The sequence below is a fragment of the Triturus cristatus genome, chromosome 9 (assembly GCF_964204655.1).
Source record: "Triturus cristatus chromosome 9, aTriCri1.1, whole genome shotgun sequence".
Taxonomy (NCBI): Eukaryota; Metazoa; Chordata; class Amphibia; order Caudata; family Salamandridae; genus Triturus; species Triturus cristatus.
The window spans coordinates 1,291,382,828-1,291,402,660 of NC_140592.1; the positions used below are offsets into that span (position 1 = coordinate 1,291,382,828).

At 52.7% G+C, this 19,833-nt stretch overlaps 1 protein-coding gene across 5 annotated transcripts in view; it reads right to left on the reverse strand.

Annotated features, from left to right (window-relative positions):
- Positions 1-19,833, reverse strand: part of FSIP1 (fibrous sheath interacting protein 1) — a 941,373-nt gene that overhangs the window by 476,274 nt on the left and 445,266 nt on the right. For all 5 annotated transcript variants that reach the window (XM_085627480.1, XM_085627479.1, XM_085627477.1 and 2 more), the window contains exons 7-8: positions 19,247-19,368; positions 10,558-10,665 (exon numbers count right to left, since the gene is read on the reverse strand). In XM_085627480.1, coding sequence (XP_085483606.1) covers positions 10,558-10,665; positions 19,247-19,368 — 230 coding nt within the window. The remainder of the gene's footprint in view (positions 1-10,557; positions 10,666-19,246; positions 19,369-19,833) is intronic.

Below are 19,833 nucleotides of genomic sequence, written 5' to 3' on the forward strand. Positions count from 1 at the left end.
CTAGAAAAGCCATAGAAGCCCCCAACTTTCTTGTAGAGTGGGCTTTAGGGGGAACAGATAATGTTCTCTTTGCCTTCTGATAGCAAATTTGTATGCATTTTACAATCCACCTAGCTATCCCTGATTTTGAGATGGGGTTGCCTTTATGTGGTGGAGAAAAGGAAACGAACAACTGTTTGGTCTTCCTGAAGGGTTGCGTTCTTTGTATGTAATATAGCAACGCTCTTTTCACATCTAGTGTGTGTAAGGCCCTTTCCGCAACAGATTGGGGTTGCGAAAAGAAGACAGGTAATTCCACTGATTGATTGAGGTGGAAGGGGGTAATGACTTTGGGCAGGAACTTCGGATTAGTTCGAAGTATGACCTTGCTGTGATGCATTTGTATGTAAGGTTCCTGTATGGTGAACGCTTGTATTTCACCAACCCTTCTAAGGGAAGTGATAGCTACAAGGAAAGCTGTTTTCCAGGTGAGAAATTGTAGCTCACATTTGTGCATTGGTTCGAAGGGCGGACCCATTAGTCGTGTAAGGACCAAATTTAGATTCCATACAGGGGAGGGTGGTGCCCTGGGAGGAATTACTCGTTTGAGGCCTTCCATGAAGGCTTTAATAGCGGGCACTCTGAAGAGTGACAAATGCTGTCTGTTTTGTAGATAGGCAGCGATCGCTGCTAGGTGTAGGCGTATGGATGAATACGCCAGGTTACACCTGTGAAGATGGAGCAGATAGCATATGATGTGTTGTATGGATGCATCTAGAGGGTTGATTGTATTGTTACGGCAGTACATTACAAATCTTTTCCACTTTGCGGCATAGCATGCTCTAGTGGTAGGACGTCTGGCTTCCATGATGATGTTCATGCAATCAGGGGGAAGGTTAAGGTACCCGAATTCTAAGATTTCAGGAGCCAGATCGCCAGGTTGAGCTGAGCTGGGTCCGGGTGCCTGATTTCTCCATGGTTCTGGGTTAGGAGGCATGGGGAAAGGTGCAGTTTTTGATGTGGTACCACTGATAGTTGTAGTAGCGTGGTGTACCACGGCTGTCTGGCCCACGTCGGAGCTACCAGAATGAGTGTGAGGGAGTGCTGTTGTAGTTTCCTGACCACTAATGGAATTAGTGGGAGAGGTGGAAAGGCGTATGCAAATCTGCCTGACCAGTTCATCCATATCGCATTGCCCTTGGACAATGGGTGTGGGTATCTGGCGGCGAAGCTTGGGCATTTTTTGTTTTCGTGGGTGGCGAAGAGGTCTATTTGAGGATGCCCCCACTGTCGGAAGAATGGGTGAAGAACTTGTGGATGCAGTTCCCATTCGTGTAGTTGTTGAGTCTGTCTGCTGAGCAGATCTGCTATGGTGTTTTGTACGCCTGGAACATGTTGTGCCAGGAGAAAAATGTTTTGGGGAATTGCCCATCTCCATATGCTCTGGGCTAAGCGGGAGAGCTGGGGAGAGTGTGTCCCCCCCTGTTTCTGTATATAATACATCGCAGTCATGTTGTCTGTGCGAATGAGGACTGCTTTGCCTGAAATCTGCTTTTGGAAAGATTTTAGGGCTAGAAAGATCGCCAAAAGCTCCAGATGGTTGATGTGGAGCGTTTTTTGCTGTGGCGTCCATAGACCTTGCATTGTGAGGTGTAAGAGGTGCGCTCCCCAGCCGGAGAGCGATGCGTCCGCTGTTAGAGTCACTTGGGGAACCGGGTCCAGGAACGGCCGTCCCTTGGAAAGGTTTGTGGTGTTCCACCACTGCAGAGAGTGATGTGTGCGGCCGTCCACCAACACCAGATCCGTCAGCTGACCCTGGGCCTGGTTCCACTGTTGTGCTAGGCACTCCTGAAGTGGACGCATGTGGAGTCTTGCATGGGGCACTATGAAGATGCAAGACGCCATCATCCCTATGAGCTTCATAAACACTCTTGCTGGTAGAGAGTGTTGAGGAAGGAATATTTTGCGTAAGGCTAGAATGCTTGTGATTCTGGCTGAGTTTGGATAGGCAATACCTTTTGAGGTGTCTATGGTGGCCCCGAGATATTGCTTTGTGTGAGATGGTATGAGGTGGGACTTTTGGTAGTTCACCGTGAAGCCTAGCTGATGAAGCAGTTGGATGGTGCTGTTTGTATGTTGCACGCATTGGTGGTAGGACGCGGCTTTTATGAGCCAGTCGTCTAAGTAAGGGAAGACGTGAACATGTTGACGTCTGAGGTGTGCTGCTACTACTGCTAGGCATTTGGTAAACACCCGTGGTGCAGTGGTGACCCCGAAGGGGAGAACCTTGAATTGGTAATGTTGCCCGTCCACCACGAACCTGAGGTATTTTCTGTGAGAGGGGTGTATTGGAATGTGAAAGTACGCGTCTTTCAGATCCAGTGTTGTGAGAAAGTCTCCCTGGCAGAGGAGTGGGAGGACTTGTTGTAAGGTGACCATGTGAAAGTGGTCTGAATGTATGTAGGCATTTAGAGGCCGGAGATCCAGAATGGGTCTGAGGGTCTCGTCTTTCTTTGGGATTAAGAAATATAGGGAGTAGACCCCTAGATTTCGTTGATTGTCGGGTACCTGCTCTATGGCGTGTTTCTGGAGGAGCGAGAGTACCTCTTGTTTGAGCAGTGTGGAATGCTCTTGGGACATTGGACGGTGCCTTGGTGGGATATTGGGTGGGGTAGATGTTAGCTCGAGGCAGTACCCTGACCGAATGATTTGGGTCACCCATTTGTCCGATGTTATGGACTCCCATACGTGGATAAAATCTTGTAGTCTGCCCCCGACCGGAGTGGAATGGTCTGGGGGGAGCGAAGGGGAGTCATTGTGCGGGTGGGGTGGCAGAACGGGTATTGTTGGTTTTCCCCCTGCCCTTATTGTTGTTGCCTCTGTAACCACCTCTTTGGTTGCCCTTTGAAAAGGTATTTTGAGGAGGGGATTTGTAGGAGGTAGAGGCATTATCGGTGGAGGAGCCTCTACCTGTGCCACGAAAGGACGAGCGTCGAAAGGAACGCTTAGAGGCTTGGGTCTGGAGCGCTCCCATAGACTTCGCTGTGTCTGTATCTTTCTTCATTTTTTCGAGCGCTTCGTCTACCTTTGGGCCAAAGAGTGTTTGCTGGTCAAAGGTGTGATTAAGTATTGATGTCTGGACCTCAGGCTTGAACCCTGATATCCTGAGCCAGGCATGGCGGCGAAGCAGGACACTGGTGTTTATGGCTCTAGAAGCAGTGTCTGCTGCATCGAGGGCACACTTAATGGAGGTGTTTGTGATTAGTTTGCCCTCCTGTATCAGGTCATGAGCTTGGCGTTTGTATTTCTCTGGAAGGTGCTGCATAAGAGCCTCTAATTCATCATAGTGTGCTCTATCATATCGCGCAAGCAGTGCTTGTGTATTTGCAATGCGCCACATGTTTGCAGCCTGGTAGGCGGTGCGTTTACCAGACGCGTCCAGAAGTTTAGATTCCTTGTCTGGTGGTGGGGCATCTCCTGAGGATTGGGAGTTAGCCCGCTTTCTAGCTGTGGAGACAACTAGGGAATCTAGAGGAGCAGGGCCCTTGATGTATGCAGGGTCTGTGGGTGCCGCCTTGTACTTCTTCTCTATTCTAGGGTTTAGTACTCTGGCTCTGACAGGGTCTTTGAATACCTCTGTAGCGTGCTTGGTGACACCCTTAAGCATGGGTAAAATAGCAGTGGAACGATCTTGTAAATCAAATGTATCCAGTAGGAAGTCTTCTTCCACTGGTTCCGTGTGCATGTCCACCCCATGGTAGTGTGCTGCTCTCTGCACTAAATGGTGAAACCCTAAAGAGTCCTCTGGAGGAGACGGCCTTGATGGGTATAGGTCGTCTTGAGGTACATTGGGTACATCAGGGTTATTATAATCCTCCCATGGATCTGGGGTCCCTGGTGGAGTGGGATCCATTGGGGCGTCCCCTGGGTCATTGTCCGGGTCCCCGTCATCCGGGTCTGGGGATGGGGCCGGATCGTAGTGAGGTAAAGGTGGAGGGGGTGGTGGTGGGAGGGGGGGTGGCAGTGGGGAGGGTACTCTAAGGGGAGAAGTAGCTGAGTCCTTCTTTTTGGGTGGAGGAGGAGGAGCCGGAGCCTCAAGGCGACGCTTCTTAGTAATCACAGTCAAAAGGCCAGTCTTTGGATCTCTGGACAAAGTCTTTTGTAAAGGGTCTGGTGTAAACAGAGCCAATGGCGCCGAGTCGTCTGTCGGCACCGGCGATTTCGGAACCGGAGGTTTCGATGTTCTGTGTACGCCCTGCTTTTTGGAGGTCTCCGTGTGTTTCGGCGTCGAATGCTGTTTCGGCGCCGGAGCGTCGGTGCCGACCGATTTCTGTTTGTGTTTGGTCGGCGCCGAGTGTCCAGGCTTCGGCACCGGTGGTTTCGGAGTCGAGCTGGATTTTGCAGGCTTCGGTGCCGAGTGGTGTTTATCGGCACCGGGCGTCGGCTGGCTCGATCCCGAGCTGCCGTGAGACTTTGAGTGCTTCGACACCGGGCCCGAAGGTGGGGTGATCGAGGCTTTGGTTTTGGTTTTGCCCAGGCCGGCAGGCGAGGGAGTAACCGGAGTCTCTTTGGTTTTCGGTGCGGGGCTGGGAGGGGGCATTGTACTCACGGCCCGCTGTCCTGGTGTTACGTCCTCCAGGTCGGAGTCGTCGGCCTCGGAAGCGCTGACGATGTCTTCTCCCAGTTCGGTGTGTGTCTGCTCCGAAGCTTCGGCGTCGTCTCCGAAGATGTCCGGTGGAGCTGTCGAGGATGAGTGCGCCATGGTGCGTCGAGCCCTTCGATCTCGGATCGTTTTCTTCGATCGAAAAGACTTGCAGGCGGGGCAGTCTCGAGCCTCGTGTTCCGGAGAGAGGCAAAGGTTACACACCTGATGGAGGTCGGTGTGGGGAAATTTAGACCCACATTTTGGGCACTTTTTAAACGGAGTCCTTTCCATCGGCCGGGACCGGAGTCGCGGAGGGCCCGAAGGCCGGTGTCGATGTACGGGATGGAAAAAGTGCCGCTTCGAGAGATGAAGATGATGAGGAACTCGAAGAATCGAGGATTTTCCGTCGAGGCTGGAACCGTAGAAGTTCGAAGCCGGAGTACGAAGTATCACATCCGAGCCCGATGGCGGAAAAAAACAATCTGAGGATGGAGCCGAAGCCCATGCGCAGTACGGACCGAAGGAGGAGTCACCAAACTCGTGACTTCCAAAGACGGTCCAAGAAGAAAAACAAACTGCAAACATCCGGGCCCAACACCAGATGGCGACCTATGCTAAGTGTACAATCTGCAGCTCATATGCCTCGAACACATACTTTTAATAGACCGGGACACACTTCAATCATTGATTACATTATGTTAGATTCTAAGTCATGGCATAGGGTAATAGACTTTAAAATCAGTCCTCGCCATGATAGCGACCACAACGCTCTCATCCTGGAAGTAGCACTGCCTTGGGCCAGGAAGGTGCCGGATAAGTTACCAGCACCAGTCCAGAGCCTGATCCAGACAAACGGAGGAAGGAGAGTCCGCTGGGGTGAAATTTCCCAATCGCAAGATAAACTGGCCAAGCTTTACCATCAAGTTATTCCATACTTCTTGGTCACAATCCAAGCAGTAGAAAGCAAAGGACTCCCCAATCCCTTCCTAAGGATCTCTAAAAATCACCAAGACCTGGTTGCTTCTCTGGCTGCCTTTTTTACCAAAACAAAAAGCCCCGGGTACCCAACAAACCTAAGCTGCAATGGTTTAATGCCAGTTGCCGAGCTGCCAAATCTGACCTCTTCGTTGCCATTAGAAGCAGTGATGAGGCAACAATCAGAGAAGCAATATCTTTATACAAGGGCGCCATGGCCAAAGCTATTTTTTGGGAAGCCCAAAAATGGGAGGAGGCCAGAAATGCACTCAATTCACATGACCTGAGGTCCTTCTGGAATATCATAAATACCGGTTTCCAGGTTGGTAGATTGGCCATTGAACCCAATATAGATGAAGGAGTATGGAAGACACATTTTGAAGCCCTCTATTCAAGGGCCGAGGATGGGGAAGCTAATGTGGTAGGAGAGCCATTGTACCTGAGTTTAATTCTGGACGATGTCCTCCCAATTTCGGTGAAAGAAGTCTCCGATGCTTTAGGAAAGATAACACCGGCTAAAGAGGCGGGTTTGGACAAGATCCCTGGAGACCTCTTTCGCTCCGAACCCACTATCTGGGCCCCCTACCTAGCCATTCTGTTCAACGCTATACTACAAGTCATGGCAATCCCCACCACTTGGGCAGGGGCGGAAATAATACCCATCTATAAAAAGGGTTCCCCGCTCCTGCCTGCTAACTACCGCCCCATTAGCCTCATAGATGTTGGCCAGAAAGTATTTGCCCGGGTGCTATTGGGGCGACTTCAGGCCTGGATGGAGGAACATAATATTCTTACTCCCCTACAAGCTGGGTTCAGAGCCAGAACATCAATGATTGATCAAATCTTTAGGCTACAGCTGTTACTTTGGAAACCCGTCTACATTCAGGGTGGCAGCCTCTATTTCATTTTTGTAGATTTGAAATCTGCTTTCGACCTGTTACCGAGGGATAAACTGTGGGCAATCTTGTCAGATATGGGAGTACCAGAATACCTGTGCCAGCAGCTAAAACGCCTACATAAGGGTAATTTTGCTCGGATTAGATACAGCAAAAATGGCAAACTCTCAGCCCCACTGCGTCCTCGCACCGAGCCTTTTCTCCCTTTTCATTAATGGTCTAATAGACTCATTGACAGCTGGGAAGAACATCGATGCACCCAGGCTGGCGAAGTGCAAAATCCCAGCCCTGATGTTTGCAGATGATACGCTCCTGTTTGCTAAGTCCCCTATGGGAATCCAGAGAACTCTCAACAACTTCAGTGCCTTCTGCAAACAACCGGGACTGGAGATCAACCTCCAAAAAACAAAGTATATGGCCTTTAACGCAGGTAATTCCACCCGCCCCAATCCTTGCCAGGATGATAGACCCCTTGAAAGGGTAACCATCTTTGAGTATCTGGAAATGACGCTGTCAGAAAGAATGGACTGGGGTGCCCAAATTACCAAAGCGGGGCTGAAACTAACCCAAACAACGGGGGGTATCTTAAAACTATATAGGAGTTGCACTGTAAAATTGTTCAGCCCAGTGGTGGAAATCTATAAAGTCCAGGCTAGGAGTGCTGCTCTCTATGAAGCAGACTTATGGGGACATTGTGCATCGGGCTCGTTAATCCGTACTGAGAAATCATTTATTAGACACCTTATGGGTCTCCCCACTAGTACACCTCTAACACCGCTCCGCTCCGTCTTTGGAGCACCCCAGAACTAGCTGCATATAGGGACGAACTGATCGATGTTATGGGTCTACGAGGTTTAGGGAAGATATCATGGCTGGTCTACATCGAGAGTATCAGTGAGGGTCTGGGTAGGGGAACCCTATGGAGCAAAGCAGGAGAAACCTCCCAAATAACGTCTAGAAGGACCTTGGTTGAGAGCTTTAGAGAGTATAAACGAGCTCGAAAGGAGGTCCACTGTGGGCCGCTTGACTACAGAATTCTTAGTAGTAAAAAATAGGTATAGCCTAGAACAGGTGCAGGACGATATCCAACCACTTTCTGCCAAAAAGCTTTACTTGCAATTCAGATATAAGTTCTCCCGCTGCGCTCTTTTACGAACAAATGGGAAGGCGCCACTAACGGGAGCATGTTACATCTCTGATGAAACGGAACTCCATGTGTTATTTTTCTGCAAGGGTTATAGGAGGGCCAGATCACGTTGGTTACTCCAACTATGTAGGAATCTGGGGTCCAGACACTGTAGCGAAGTGTATAGGCTACTGGAATCCGACACTCAAATGCACATTGTTTTCTCTATTTCACGTTTCTTTTTCCCATTGGGTGCACGCGCAGAGCCATCTTAAAAAAGTTGGCCCACTAGAATAGCACTGTAGAATTTGCATGATTGTCTCCAAGATTGTACTCCCCTGGACATCACACAGGCTAATGTGGCAATGGTAACACCAGAAACTGGATGATCGATTATTTTAATGTCAAATTTTAAATTGTGTACATTTTATGAATTTAATGTATTTTATTGGCAGTTTTTAAAGATGCTTTTATGGCCTTGTGTGCCAAAATAAAGTTTTTATGATGATGATAATCTGGTATAACCCCAGTCATTTACTACTGTACAGCCGGAATCCCTCTAGCACTGCTCAGTGGTACTGTATAATCTCAGTCATTTACTACGGTACAAGCCACATACCTCTAGCACTGTCCAGCAGTACTATATAATCCCAGTCATTTACTACTGTATAACCCACATACCTCTAGCACTACCCAGTACTGTATAATCCCAGTCTTTTACTGCTGTACAACCGGAATCCCTCTAGCACAGCCCAATAGTACCGTATAATCCTGGTCATTTACTACTGTATAACCCGCATCCCTCTAGAACTGTCCAATAGTACTTTATAATTCCAGTCATTTACTACTTTAGAACACCCATCCCTCCAGAATGGCATAATACTATTGTATAATCCCAGTCAGTTACTACCCCCATTCCTCTAGCACTGCCCAATAGTACTGTGTAATCCCAATCATTTACTACCGTATAATCCACATACCTACAGCACTCCAAAGAAGGAACTTGCCTCCATGACAAGACTAGAGGGAGAAAGCAATCCAGAGGCCGGCAAAGAATCCAGCCCACTAGCCTCACCTAAAGCTGTAAACCATCTCTCCTCCACCTGAAACACACTGGTGTCGCAAATGGGCTGTACAAATCCTGCCCCAGTTGATACAGATGGACCTTCCAACGCATCTTCCTGAAAAGGAGCCACAAACTGTACAATCCCCTCAGGTTGCATAGCCGACTCCGCATCCAACACCGTATGATGCCGAAGCGGTGCCATCACAATGTCGACTGGGGCCGCTGACGTCAATGTCAGAGTAGGTTGGTCAAAGACCGGCGTCGTAGGCAAAGATCCCGAAGGACTGTGAGCCTGCGCCAAAGTGACACCAGCCAACGTCGACCGGCGCTGATCCATCGAATCCGATGGCCCAACCATCATCGAAAACAAATCCTCTGACGGAGCCCCACCTGCCTTCTTGGGGTCTAGAGGTGCTCCAGAGGGAGATGAGGTGTAAGAAATCATAATATTCCCTCATCTGAGCCATCGACTCCCTGACTCCCGGAAACACGGAGACGTGTTGCGGTGTCACGTACTGCTTTCTCAGCCGACGGTGAAGTCCGAGAATGTCGTGACTTCAACAGTCCCCTACCTTTCAAGTTCCCTGGAGAACGACATCCTCCAGACCGACTTCGGCTCCTAGATCGACCCTGCGAATGCTCTTCCCGGGACGATGAAGACCGAGGTTGGGAAGCCTCCGAGGATCGCGATACACATGACGCCATGAACTTCATACGCCACTCCTTCAACGACTTTGGTTTTAGTTTCCAGCAGGAACCTCAATCTTCAGCATCGTGGCGCTCACCTAAACACCACATACAAATTGTATGCGGTCGGTCACCGACATAGGTCAGCTACAAGACCCACCAGGTTTGAAACCTGTCAGCATTAGACAAAGGCACACCAGGTGTTTTTGTAGGTTTTGTTTTACTATTGCCAAGCCATTCATTACTACTGATGAATTGACTATAGAGTGTATGGTGTTCTTCCCTTACATGGGGCTTATTCACCCGGGTGCAGGGTTTCATGTAGCCCTGTGTTTGGTTGATTTTGTTGGGGATTTCTTTAAAATCCATGTTTGGTATTAACATACCATTCAATGTTTCTTCTTTATTAATGTTTCAAAGATTTTTGAACTTTTTTGGCACACTGTTTCCACAGCCAGTTTCTATGGTAGCTCCATGTTCTGGCACGGAAGGTTTCACATTCTGGCACCAAAGGTTTCACAGAGAAAACTGACGTCCGCGCGTCGGAGGGGATTTATATGGCTCCACTGATGTCATGAATGGAGAGGTACTGCAGAAACATTTCCAGACCCAGGCTGGCGCCGGGGAAGAATTCAAAAGTTAATAAATCTGCAGCTAGACTGTGTCTCTACCAGATATCATGTTACTGAAGGTAACTTTTACTTTACTACTGTACAACCCGCATTCTTCTAGAACTGCCGAACTGTAATGTGCAATCCCAGTCATTTACTACTGTATAACCCCTATCCCTCTAGAACTGCCCAACAGTATTGTATAATTCCAGTCATTTACTACTGTACAACCCGCATCCCTCTAGAGCTGCCCAACAGTACTTTATAACCCCAGTCATTTATTACTGTATAACCCCATCCCTCTACCACTGCCCAATAGTACTGTATAATCCAGGTCATTTACTACTGTACAACCCGCATCACTCTAGCACTGTCCAATAGCACTGTATAATCCCAGTCATTAACTTCTGTTTAACTCGCATCCCTCTAGCACTGCCCAACAGTACTGAATAATGCCAGTCATTTACTACTGTACAACCCGCGTCCCTCTAGAGCTGCCCAACAGTACTTTATAACCTCAGCCCTCTGGTATTCCATAATGCCAGCCCTCTAGTTCTGTAAACATATCCTACCAGCGCCTCAGGGTGCACGCCATCATCTTCCACGTCCTTTAGCAGATCTTCGATCCTTTGTTTCTCGTCATCCATCAAAACAACGGGGTGTCCAGCATCTCTGGCCAACTGTGGACACAAGGAGACAACCCTTAGGACATGGCCCGACCACACTGAGGCAGCTGCTGCATCTCTACTCCACAGAGCCAACCGTGGACACAAGGAGACAACCCTTAGGACATGGTCCGACCACACTGAAGCAGCTGCTGCCTCCCTACTCCCCAGTGCCAACCGTGGACACAAGGAGACAACCCTTGGGACATGGCCCGACCACACTGAGGTAGCTGCTGCCTTGATACTCCCCAGAGCCAACCGTGGACACAAGGAGACAACCCTTAGGACATGGCCCGACCACACTGAGGTAGCTGCTGCCTCTCTACTCCCCAGAGCCAACTGTGAACACAAGGAGACAACCCTTAAGACATGGCCCGACCACACTGAGGTAGCTGCTGCCTCTCTACTCCCCAGAGCCAACTGTGAACACAAGGACACAACCCTTAAGACATGGCCCGACCACACTGAGGCTGCTCCTGCATCTCTACTCCACAGTGCTAAATTTAGACACAAGGAGGGAATACTGAGATCTCCGCCCAACCACATTGATGCCTCTCTACTCCCCAGCACCACCTGTGGACACAAGCAGACAACACTGAGGACTTGGCCTAACCACACTGATGCTGCTCCTGCCTCTCTACCCCACAATGCCAACTTTATACACAAGGAGACAACCCTTAGGACATGGTCCGACCACACTGAGGCAGCTGATGCCTCCCTACTCCCCAGAGCCAACTGTGGGCACAAGGAGACAACCCTTAGGACATGGCCCAACCACACGGAGGCAGCTGCTGCCTCCCTACTCCCCAGAGCCAACTGTGGGCACAAGGAGACAACCCTTAGGACATGGCCCAACCACACGGAGGCAGCTGCTGCCTCCCTACTCCCCAGAGCCAACTGTGGGCACAAGGAGACAACCCTTAGGACATGGTCCGACCACACTGAGGCAGCTGCTGATTCTCCACTCCCCAAAGCCAACTTAAGACACACGGAGACAACCTTTAGGACATGGCCCAACCACACGGAGGCAGCTGCTGCATCTATGCTCCCCAGCACCAACTGTGGACACAAGCACACAACACTGAGGACTTGGCCTGACCACACTGATGCTGCTCCTCCCTCTCTACTCCACAATGCCAACTTTAGACACACGGAGACAACCCTTAGGACATGGTCCGACCACACTGAAGCAGCTGCTGCATCTCTACTCCCCAGAGCCAACTGTGAACACAAGGACACAACCCTTAGGACATGGTCCGACCACACTGAGGCAGCTGCTGCCTCCATACTCCCCAGAGCCAACTTTAGACACATGGAGACAACCCTTAGGACATGGTCCGACCACACTGAGGCAGCTGCTGCCTCCATACTCCCCAGAGCCAACTTTAGACACATGGAGACAACCCTTGGGACATAGCCCGACCACACTGAGGCAGCTGCTGCCTCCCTACTCCCCAGAGCCAACTTTAGACACATGGAGACAACCCTTAGGACATGGTCCGACCACACTGAAGCAGCTGCTGCATCTCTACTCCCCAGAGCCAACTGTGAACACAAGGACACAACCCTTAGGACATGGTCCGACCACACTGAGGCAGCTGCTGCCTCCATACTCCCCAGAGCCAACCGTGGACACAAGGAGACAACCCTTAGGACATGGCCCAACCACACTGAGGCAGCTGCTGCCTTGATACTCCCCAGAACCAACTGTGGGCACAAGGAGACAGCCCTTAGGACATGGCCCGACCACACTGAGGCAGATGCTGCCTCCCTACTCCCCAGAGCCAACTGTGGGCACAAGGAGACAACCCTTAGGACATGGCCCAACCACACTGAGGCAGCTGCTGCCTCTCTACTCCCCAGAGCCAACCGTGGACACAAGGAGACAACCCTTGGGACATAGCCCGACCACACTGAGGCAGCTGCTGCCTCCATACTCACCAGAGCCAACCGTGGACACAAGGAGACAACCCTTAGGACATGGTCCGACCACACGGAGGCAGCTGCTGCCTCTCTACTCCCCAGAGCCAACTGTGAACACAAGGAGACAACCCTTAGGACTTGGTCCGACCACACTGAGGCAGCTGCTGCCTCTCTACTCCCCAGGGCCAACTGTGAACACAAGGAGACAACCCTTAGGACTTGGCCCGACCACACTGAGGCAGCTGCTGCCTCCCTACTCCCCAGAGCCAACTGTGGGCACAAGGAGACAACCCTTAGGACATGGTCCGACCACACTGAGGCAGCTGCTGCCTTGATACTCCCCAGAGCCAACTGTGGGCACAAGGAGACAACCCTTGGGACATGGCCCGACCACACTGAGGCAGTTGCTGCCTCTCTACTCCCCAGAGCCAACCGTGGACACAAGGAGACAACCCTTAGGACTTGGCCCGACCAGACTGAGGCAGCTGCTGCCTCCCTACTCCCCAGAGCCAACTGTGGGCACAAGGAGACAACCCTTAGGACATGGTCCGACCACACTGAGGCAGCTGCTGCCTCTCTACTCCCCAGAGCCAACTGTGGGCACAAGGAGACAACCCTTAGGACATGGCCCAACCACACGGAGGCAGCTGCTGCCTCCCTACTCCCCAGAGCCAACTGTGAACACAAGGAGACAACCCTTAGGACATGGCCCGACCACACTGAGGCAGCTGCTGCCTCTCTACTCCCCAGAGCCAACTGTGAACACAAGGAGACAAACCTTAGGACATGGTCCGACCACGCTGAGAACGCTGCTGCCTCCATACTCCCCAGAGCCAACCGTGGACACAAGGAGACAACCCTTAGGACATGGTCCGACCACACTGAGGCAGCTGCTGCCTCTCTACTCCCCAGAGCCAACTGTGAACACAAGGAGACAACCCTTAGGACATGGTCCGACCACACTGAGGCAGCTGCTGCCTCCATACTCCCCAGAGCCAACCGTGGACACAAGGAGACAACCCTTAGGAGTTAGCCCGACCACACTGAGGCAGCTGCTGCCTCTCTACTCCCCAGAGCCAACCGTGGACACAAGGAGACAACCCTTAGGACTTGGCCCGACCACACTGAGGCAGCTGCTGCCTCCCTACTCCCCAGAGCCAACTGTGAACACAAGGAGACAACCCTTAGGACATGGCCCGACCACACTGAGGCAGCTGCTGCCTCTCTACTCCCCAGAGCCAACCGTGGACACAAGGAGACAACCCTTAGGACATGGTCCGACCACACTGAGGCAGTTGCTGCCTCTCTACTCCCCAGAGCCAACCGTGGACACAAGGAGACAACCCTTAGGACATGGCCCAACCACACGGAGGCAGCTGCTGCCTCCCTACTCCCCAGAGCCAACTGTGAACACAAGAAGACAAACCTTAGGACATGGCCCAACCACACGGAGGCAGCTGCTGCCTCCCTACTCCCCAGAGCCAACTGTGAACACAAGGAGACAACGTTTAGGGCATGGTACGACCACACTGAGGCAGCTGCTGCCTTGATACTCCCCAGAGCCAACCGTGGACACAAGGAGACAACCCTTAGGACATGGCCCAACCACACTGAGGCAGCTGCTGCCTCCCTACTCCCCAGAGCCAACTGTGAACACAAGGAGACAACCCTTAGGACATGGCCCGACCACACTGAGGCAGCTGCTGCCTCTCTACTCCCCAGAGCCAACCGTGGACACAAGGAGACAACCCTTAGGACATGGCCCAACCACACGGAGGCAGCTGCTGCCTCCCTACTCCCCAGAGCCAACTGTGAACACAAGAAGACAAACCTTAGGACATGGCCCAACCACACGGAGGCAGCTGCTGCCTCCCTACTCCCCAGAGCCAACTGTGAACACAAGGAGACAACGTTTAGGGCATGGTACGACCACACTGAGGCAGCTGCTGCCTTGATACTCCCCAGAGCCAACCGTGGACACAAGGAGACAACCCTTAGGACATGGCCCAACCACACGGAGGCAGCTGCTGCCTCCCTACTCCCCAGAGCCAACTGTGAACACAAGAAGACAAACCTTAGGACATGGCCCAACCACACGGAGGCAGCTGCTGCCTCCCTACTCCCCAGAGCCAACTGTGAACACAAGGAGACAACCCTTAGGACATGGTCCGACCACACTGAGGCAGCTGCTGCCTCCATACTCCCCAGAGCCAACCGTGGACACAAGGAGACAACCCTTAGGAGTTAGCCCGACCACACTGAGGCAGCTGCTGCCTCTCTACTCCCCAGAGCCAACCGTGGACACAAGGAGACAACCCTTAGGACTTGGCCCGACCACACTGAGGCAGCTGCTGCCTCCCTACTCCCCAGAGCCAACTATGAACACAAGGACACAACCCTTAGGACATGGTCCGACCACACTGAGGCAGCTGCTGCCTCCATACTCCCCAGAGCCAACTTTAGACACATGGAGACAACCCTTAGGACATGGCCTGACCACACTGAGGCAGCTGCTGCCTCCATACTCCCCAGAGCCAACTTTAGACACATGGAGACAACCCTTGGGACATAGCCCGACCACACTGAGGCAGCTGCTGCCTCCCTACTCCCCAGAGCCAACTTTAGACACATGGAGACAACCCTTAGGACATGGTCCGACCACACTGAAGCAGCTGCTGCATCTCTACTCCCCAGAGCCAACTGTGAACACAAGGACACAACCCTTAGGACATGGTCCGACCACACTGAGGCAGCTGCTGCCTCCATACTCCCCAGAGCCAACCGTGGACACAAGGAGACAACCCTTAGGACATGGCCCAACCACACTGAGGCAGCTGCTGCCTTGATACTCCCCAGAACCAACTGTGGGCACAAGGAGACAGCCCTTAGGACATGGCCCGACCACACTGAGGCAGATGCTGCCTCCCTACTCCCCAGAGCCAACTGTGGGCACAAGGAGACAACCCTTAGGACATGGCCCAACCACACTGAGGCAGCTGCTGCCTCTCTACTCCCCAGAGCCAACCGTGGACACAAGGAGACAACCCTTGGGACATAGCCCGACCACACTGAGGCAGCTGCTGCCTCCATACTCACCAGAGCCAACCGTGGACACAAGGAGACAACCCTTAGGACATGGTCCGACCACACGGAGGCAGCTGCTGCCTCTCTACTCCCCAGAGCCAACTGTGAACACAAGGAGACAACCCTTAGGACTTGGCCCGACCACACTGAGGCAGCTGCTGCCTCTCTACTCCCCAGGGCCAACTGTGAACACAAGGAGACAACCCTTAGGACTTGGCCCGACCACACTGAGGCAGCTGCTGCCTCCCTACTCCCCAGAGCCAACTGTGGGCACAAGGAGACAACCCTTAGGACATGGTCCGACCACACTGAGGCAGCTGCTGCCTTGATACTCCCCAGAGCCAACTGTGGGCACAAGGAGACAACCCTTGGGACATGGCCCGACCACACTGAGGCAGTTGCTGCCTCTCTACTCCCCAGAGCCAACCGTGGACACAAGGAGACAACCCTTAGGACTTGGCCCGACCAGACTGAGGCAGCTGCTGCCTCCCTACTCCCCAGAGCCAACTGTGGGCACAAGGAGACAACCCTTAGGACATGGTCCGACCACACTGAGGCAGCTGCTGCCTCTCTACTCCCCAGAGCCAACTGTGGGCACAAGGAGACAACCCTTAGGACATGGCCCAACCACACGGAGGCAGCTGCTGCCTCCCTACTCCCCAGAGCCAACTGTGAACACAAGGAGACAACCCTTAGGACATGGCCCGACCACACTGAGGCAGCTGCTGCCTCTCTACTCCCCAGAGCCAACTGTGAACACAAGGAGACAAACCTTAGGACATGGTCCGACCACGCTGAGAACGCTGCTGCCTCCATACTCCCCAGAGCCAACCGTGGACACAAGGAGACAACCCTTAGGACATGGTCCGACCACACTGAGGCAGCTGCTGCCTCTCTACTCCCCAGAGCCAACTGTGAACACAAGGAGACAACCCTTAGGACATGGTCCGACCACACTGAGGCAGCTGCTGCCTCCATACTCCCCAGAGCCAACCGTGGACACAAGGAGACAACCCTTAGGAGTTAGCCCGACCACACTGAGGCAGCTGCTGCCTCTCTACTCCCCAGAGCCAACCGTGGACACAAGGAGACAACCCTTAGGACTTGGCCCGACCACACTGAGGCAGCTGCTGCCTCCCTACTCCCCAGAGCCAACTGTGAACACAAGGAGACAACCCTTAGGACATGGCCCGACCACACTGAGGCAGCTGCTGCCTCTCTACTCCCCAGAGCCAACCGTGGACACAAGGAGACAACCCTTAGGACATGGTCCGACCACACTGAGGCAGTTGCTGCCTCTCTACTCCCCAGAGCCAACCGTGGACACAAGGAGACAACCCTTAGGACATGGCCCAACCACACGGAGGCAGCTGCTGCCTCCCTACTCCCCAGAGCCAACTGTGAACACAAGAAGACAAACCTTAGGACATGGCCCAACCACACGGAGGCAGCTGCTGCCTCCCTACTCCCCAGAGCCAACTGTGAACACAAGGAGACAACGTTTAGGGCATGGTACGACCACACTGAGGCAGCTGCTGCCTTGATACTCCCCAGAGCCAACCGTGGACACAAGGAGACAACCCTTAGGACATGGCCCAACCACACTGAGGCAGCTGCTGCCTCCCTACTCCCCAGAGCCAACTGTGAACACAAGGAGACAACCCTTAGGACATGGCCCGACCACACTGAGGCAGCTGCTGCCTCTCTACTCCCCAGAGCCAACCGTGGACACAAGGAGACAACCCTTAGGACATGGCCCAACCACACGGAGGCAGCTGCTGCCTCCCTACTCCCCAGAGCCAACTGTGAACACAAGAAGACAAACCTTAGGACATGGCCCAACCACACGGAGGCAGCTGCTGCCTCCCTACTCCCCAGAGCCAACTGTGAACACAAGGAGACAACATTTAGGGCATGGTACGACCACACTGAGGCAGCTGCTGCCTTGATACTCCCCAGAGCCAACCGTGGACACAAGGAGACAACCCTTAGGACATGGCCCAACCACACGGAGGCAGCTGCTGCCTCCCTACTCCCCAGAGCCAACTGTGAACACAAGAAGACAAACCATAGGACATGGCCCAACCACACGGAGGCAGCTGCTGCCTCCCTACTCCCCAGAGCCAACTGTGAACACAAGGAGACAACCCTTAGGACATGGTCCGACCACACTGAGGCAGCTGCTGCCTCCATACTCCCCAGAGCCAACCGTGGACACAAGGAGACAACCCTTAGGAGTTAGCCCGACCACACTGAGGCAGCTGCTGCCTCTCTACTCCCCAGAGCCAACCGTGGACACAAGGAGACAACCCTTAGGACTTGGCCCGACCACACTGAGGCAGCTGCTGCCTCCCTACTCCCCAGAGCCAACTATGAACACAAGGAGACAACCCTTAGGACATGGCCCGACCACACTGAGGCAGCTGCTGCCTCTCTACTCCCCAGAGCCAACTGTGAACACAAGGAGACAACCCTTAGGACATGGCCCGACCAGACTGAGGCAGCTGCTGCCTCCCTACTCCCCAGAGCCAACTGTGGGCACAAGGAGACAACCCTTAGGACATGGTCCGACCACACTGAGGCAGCTGCTGCCTCTCTACTCCCCAGAGCCAACCGTGGACACAAGGAGACAAACCTTAGGACATGGCCCAACCACACGGAGGCAGCTGCTGCCTCCCTACTCCCCAGAGCCAACTGTGAACACAAGGAGACAACCCTTAGGACATGGCCCAACCACACGGAGGCAGCTGCTGCCTCCCTACTCCCCAGAGCCAACTGTGAACACAAGGAGACAACCCTTAGGACATGGTCCGACCACACTGAGGCAGCTGCTGCCTTGACACTCCCCAGAGCCAACTGTAGGCACAAGGAGACAACCCTTGGGACATGGCCCGACCACACTGAGGCAGCTGCTGCCTCTCTACTCCCCAGAGCCAACCGTGGACACAAGGAGACAACCCTTAGGACTTGGCCCGACCACACTGAGAACGCTGCTGCCTCCCTACTCCCCAGAGCCAACTGTAGGCACAAGGAGACAACCCTTGGGACATGGCCCAACCACACTGAGGCAGCTGCTGCCTCTCTACTCCCCAGAGCCAACCGTGGACACAAGGAGACAACCCTTAGGACATGGCCCAACCACACGGAGGCAGCTGCTGTCTCCCTACTCCCCAGAGCCAACCGTGGACACAAGGAGACAACCCTTAGGACATGGTCCGACCACACTGAGGCAACTGCTGCCTCCCTACTCCCCAGAGCCAACTGTGAACACAAGGAGACAACCCTTAGGACATGGCCCAACCACACGGAGGCAGCTGCTGCCTCTCTACTCCCCAGAGCCAACCGTGGACACAAGGAGACAACCCTTAGGACATGGTCCGACCACACTGAGGCAGCTGCTGCCTCTCTACTCCCCAGAGCCAACTGTGAACACAAGGAGACAACCCTTAGGACTTGGCCTGACCACACTGAGGCAACTGCTGCCTCTCTACTCCCCAGAGCCAACTGTGAACACAAGGAGACAACCCTTAGGACATGGCCCGACCACACTGAGAACGCTGCTGTTTCTTTACTCCACAGTGCCACTCACCTCAATGTTCCTTTTAATAAAATCCCGTTTGTTCATCTTTACTCGGCTCCTTTTCCTAGGGACACTGGTTACTTTATCACTGGCATTTGACGCGTCGCTCAAATCATTTCTGTGATGCGAGTCTGAAACAGAGTTTTTTAAAACGTCACCTTTTTAAAGAATATAACGCTGAGGGAACAACAAAGCAGTTATCATTTAGAACTAGATACACGTTTGCAAACAATTACAACTATTTAGTCAATATTAATGCATGATAGTCTCTGTTCTCCTTATCCAACAAGTTGTTCGATACAAGAGGGACTGAGCTGGAGCGTAAAATACACCACACTGTAATGTAATGCACTGTAAATGGAACTTATACAGCACAACTTTTACTCTGTAGAGTGTCCTGGTGCTCTACACAGTCAGGTGTGACACTAAGGAGCGGGACGTGAACTGATTAGTTGTTGTAAAAGAGCCTAGTTTTTACCCTCTTCCTTAACAGAGTGTTGGATGTGGGAATTATTAGATCTGCCACCTGTTCTGGATTTACAGAACCGTGGAATTTTGGCTCGAACAAGGTTTCCTGAGCGAAGATTTCAGAGAGG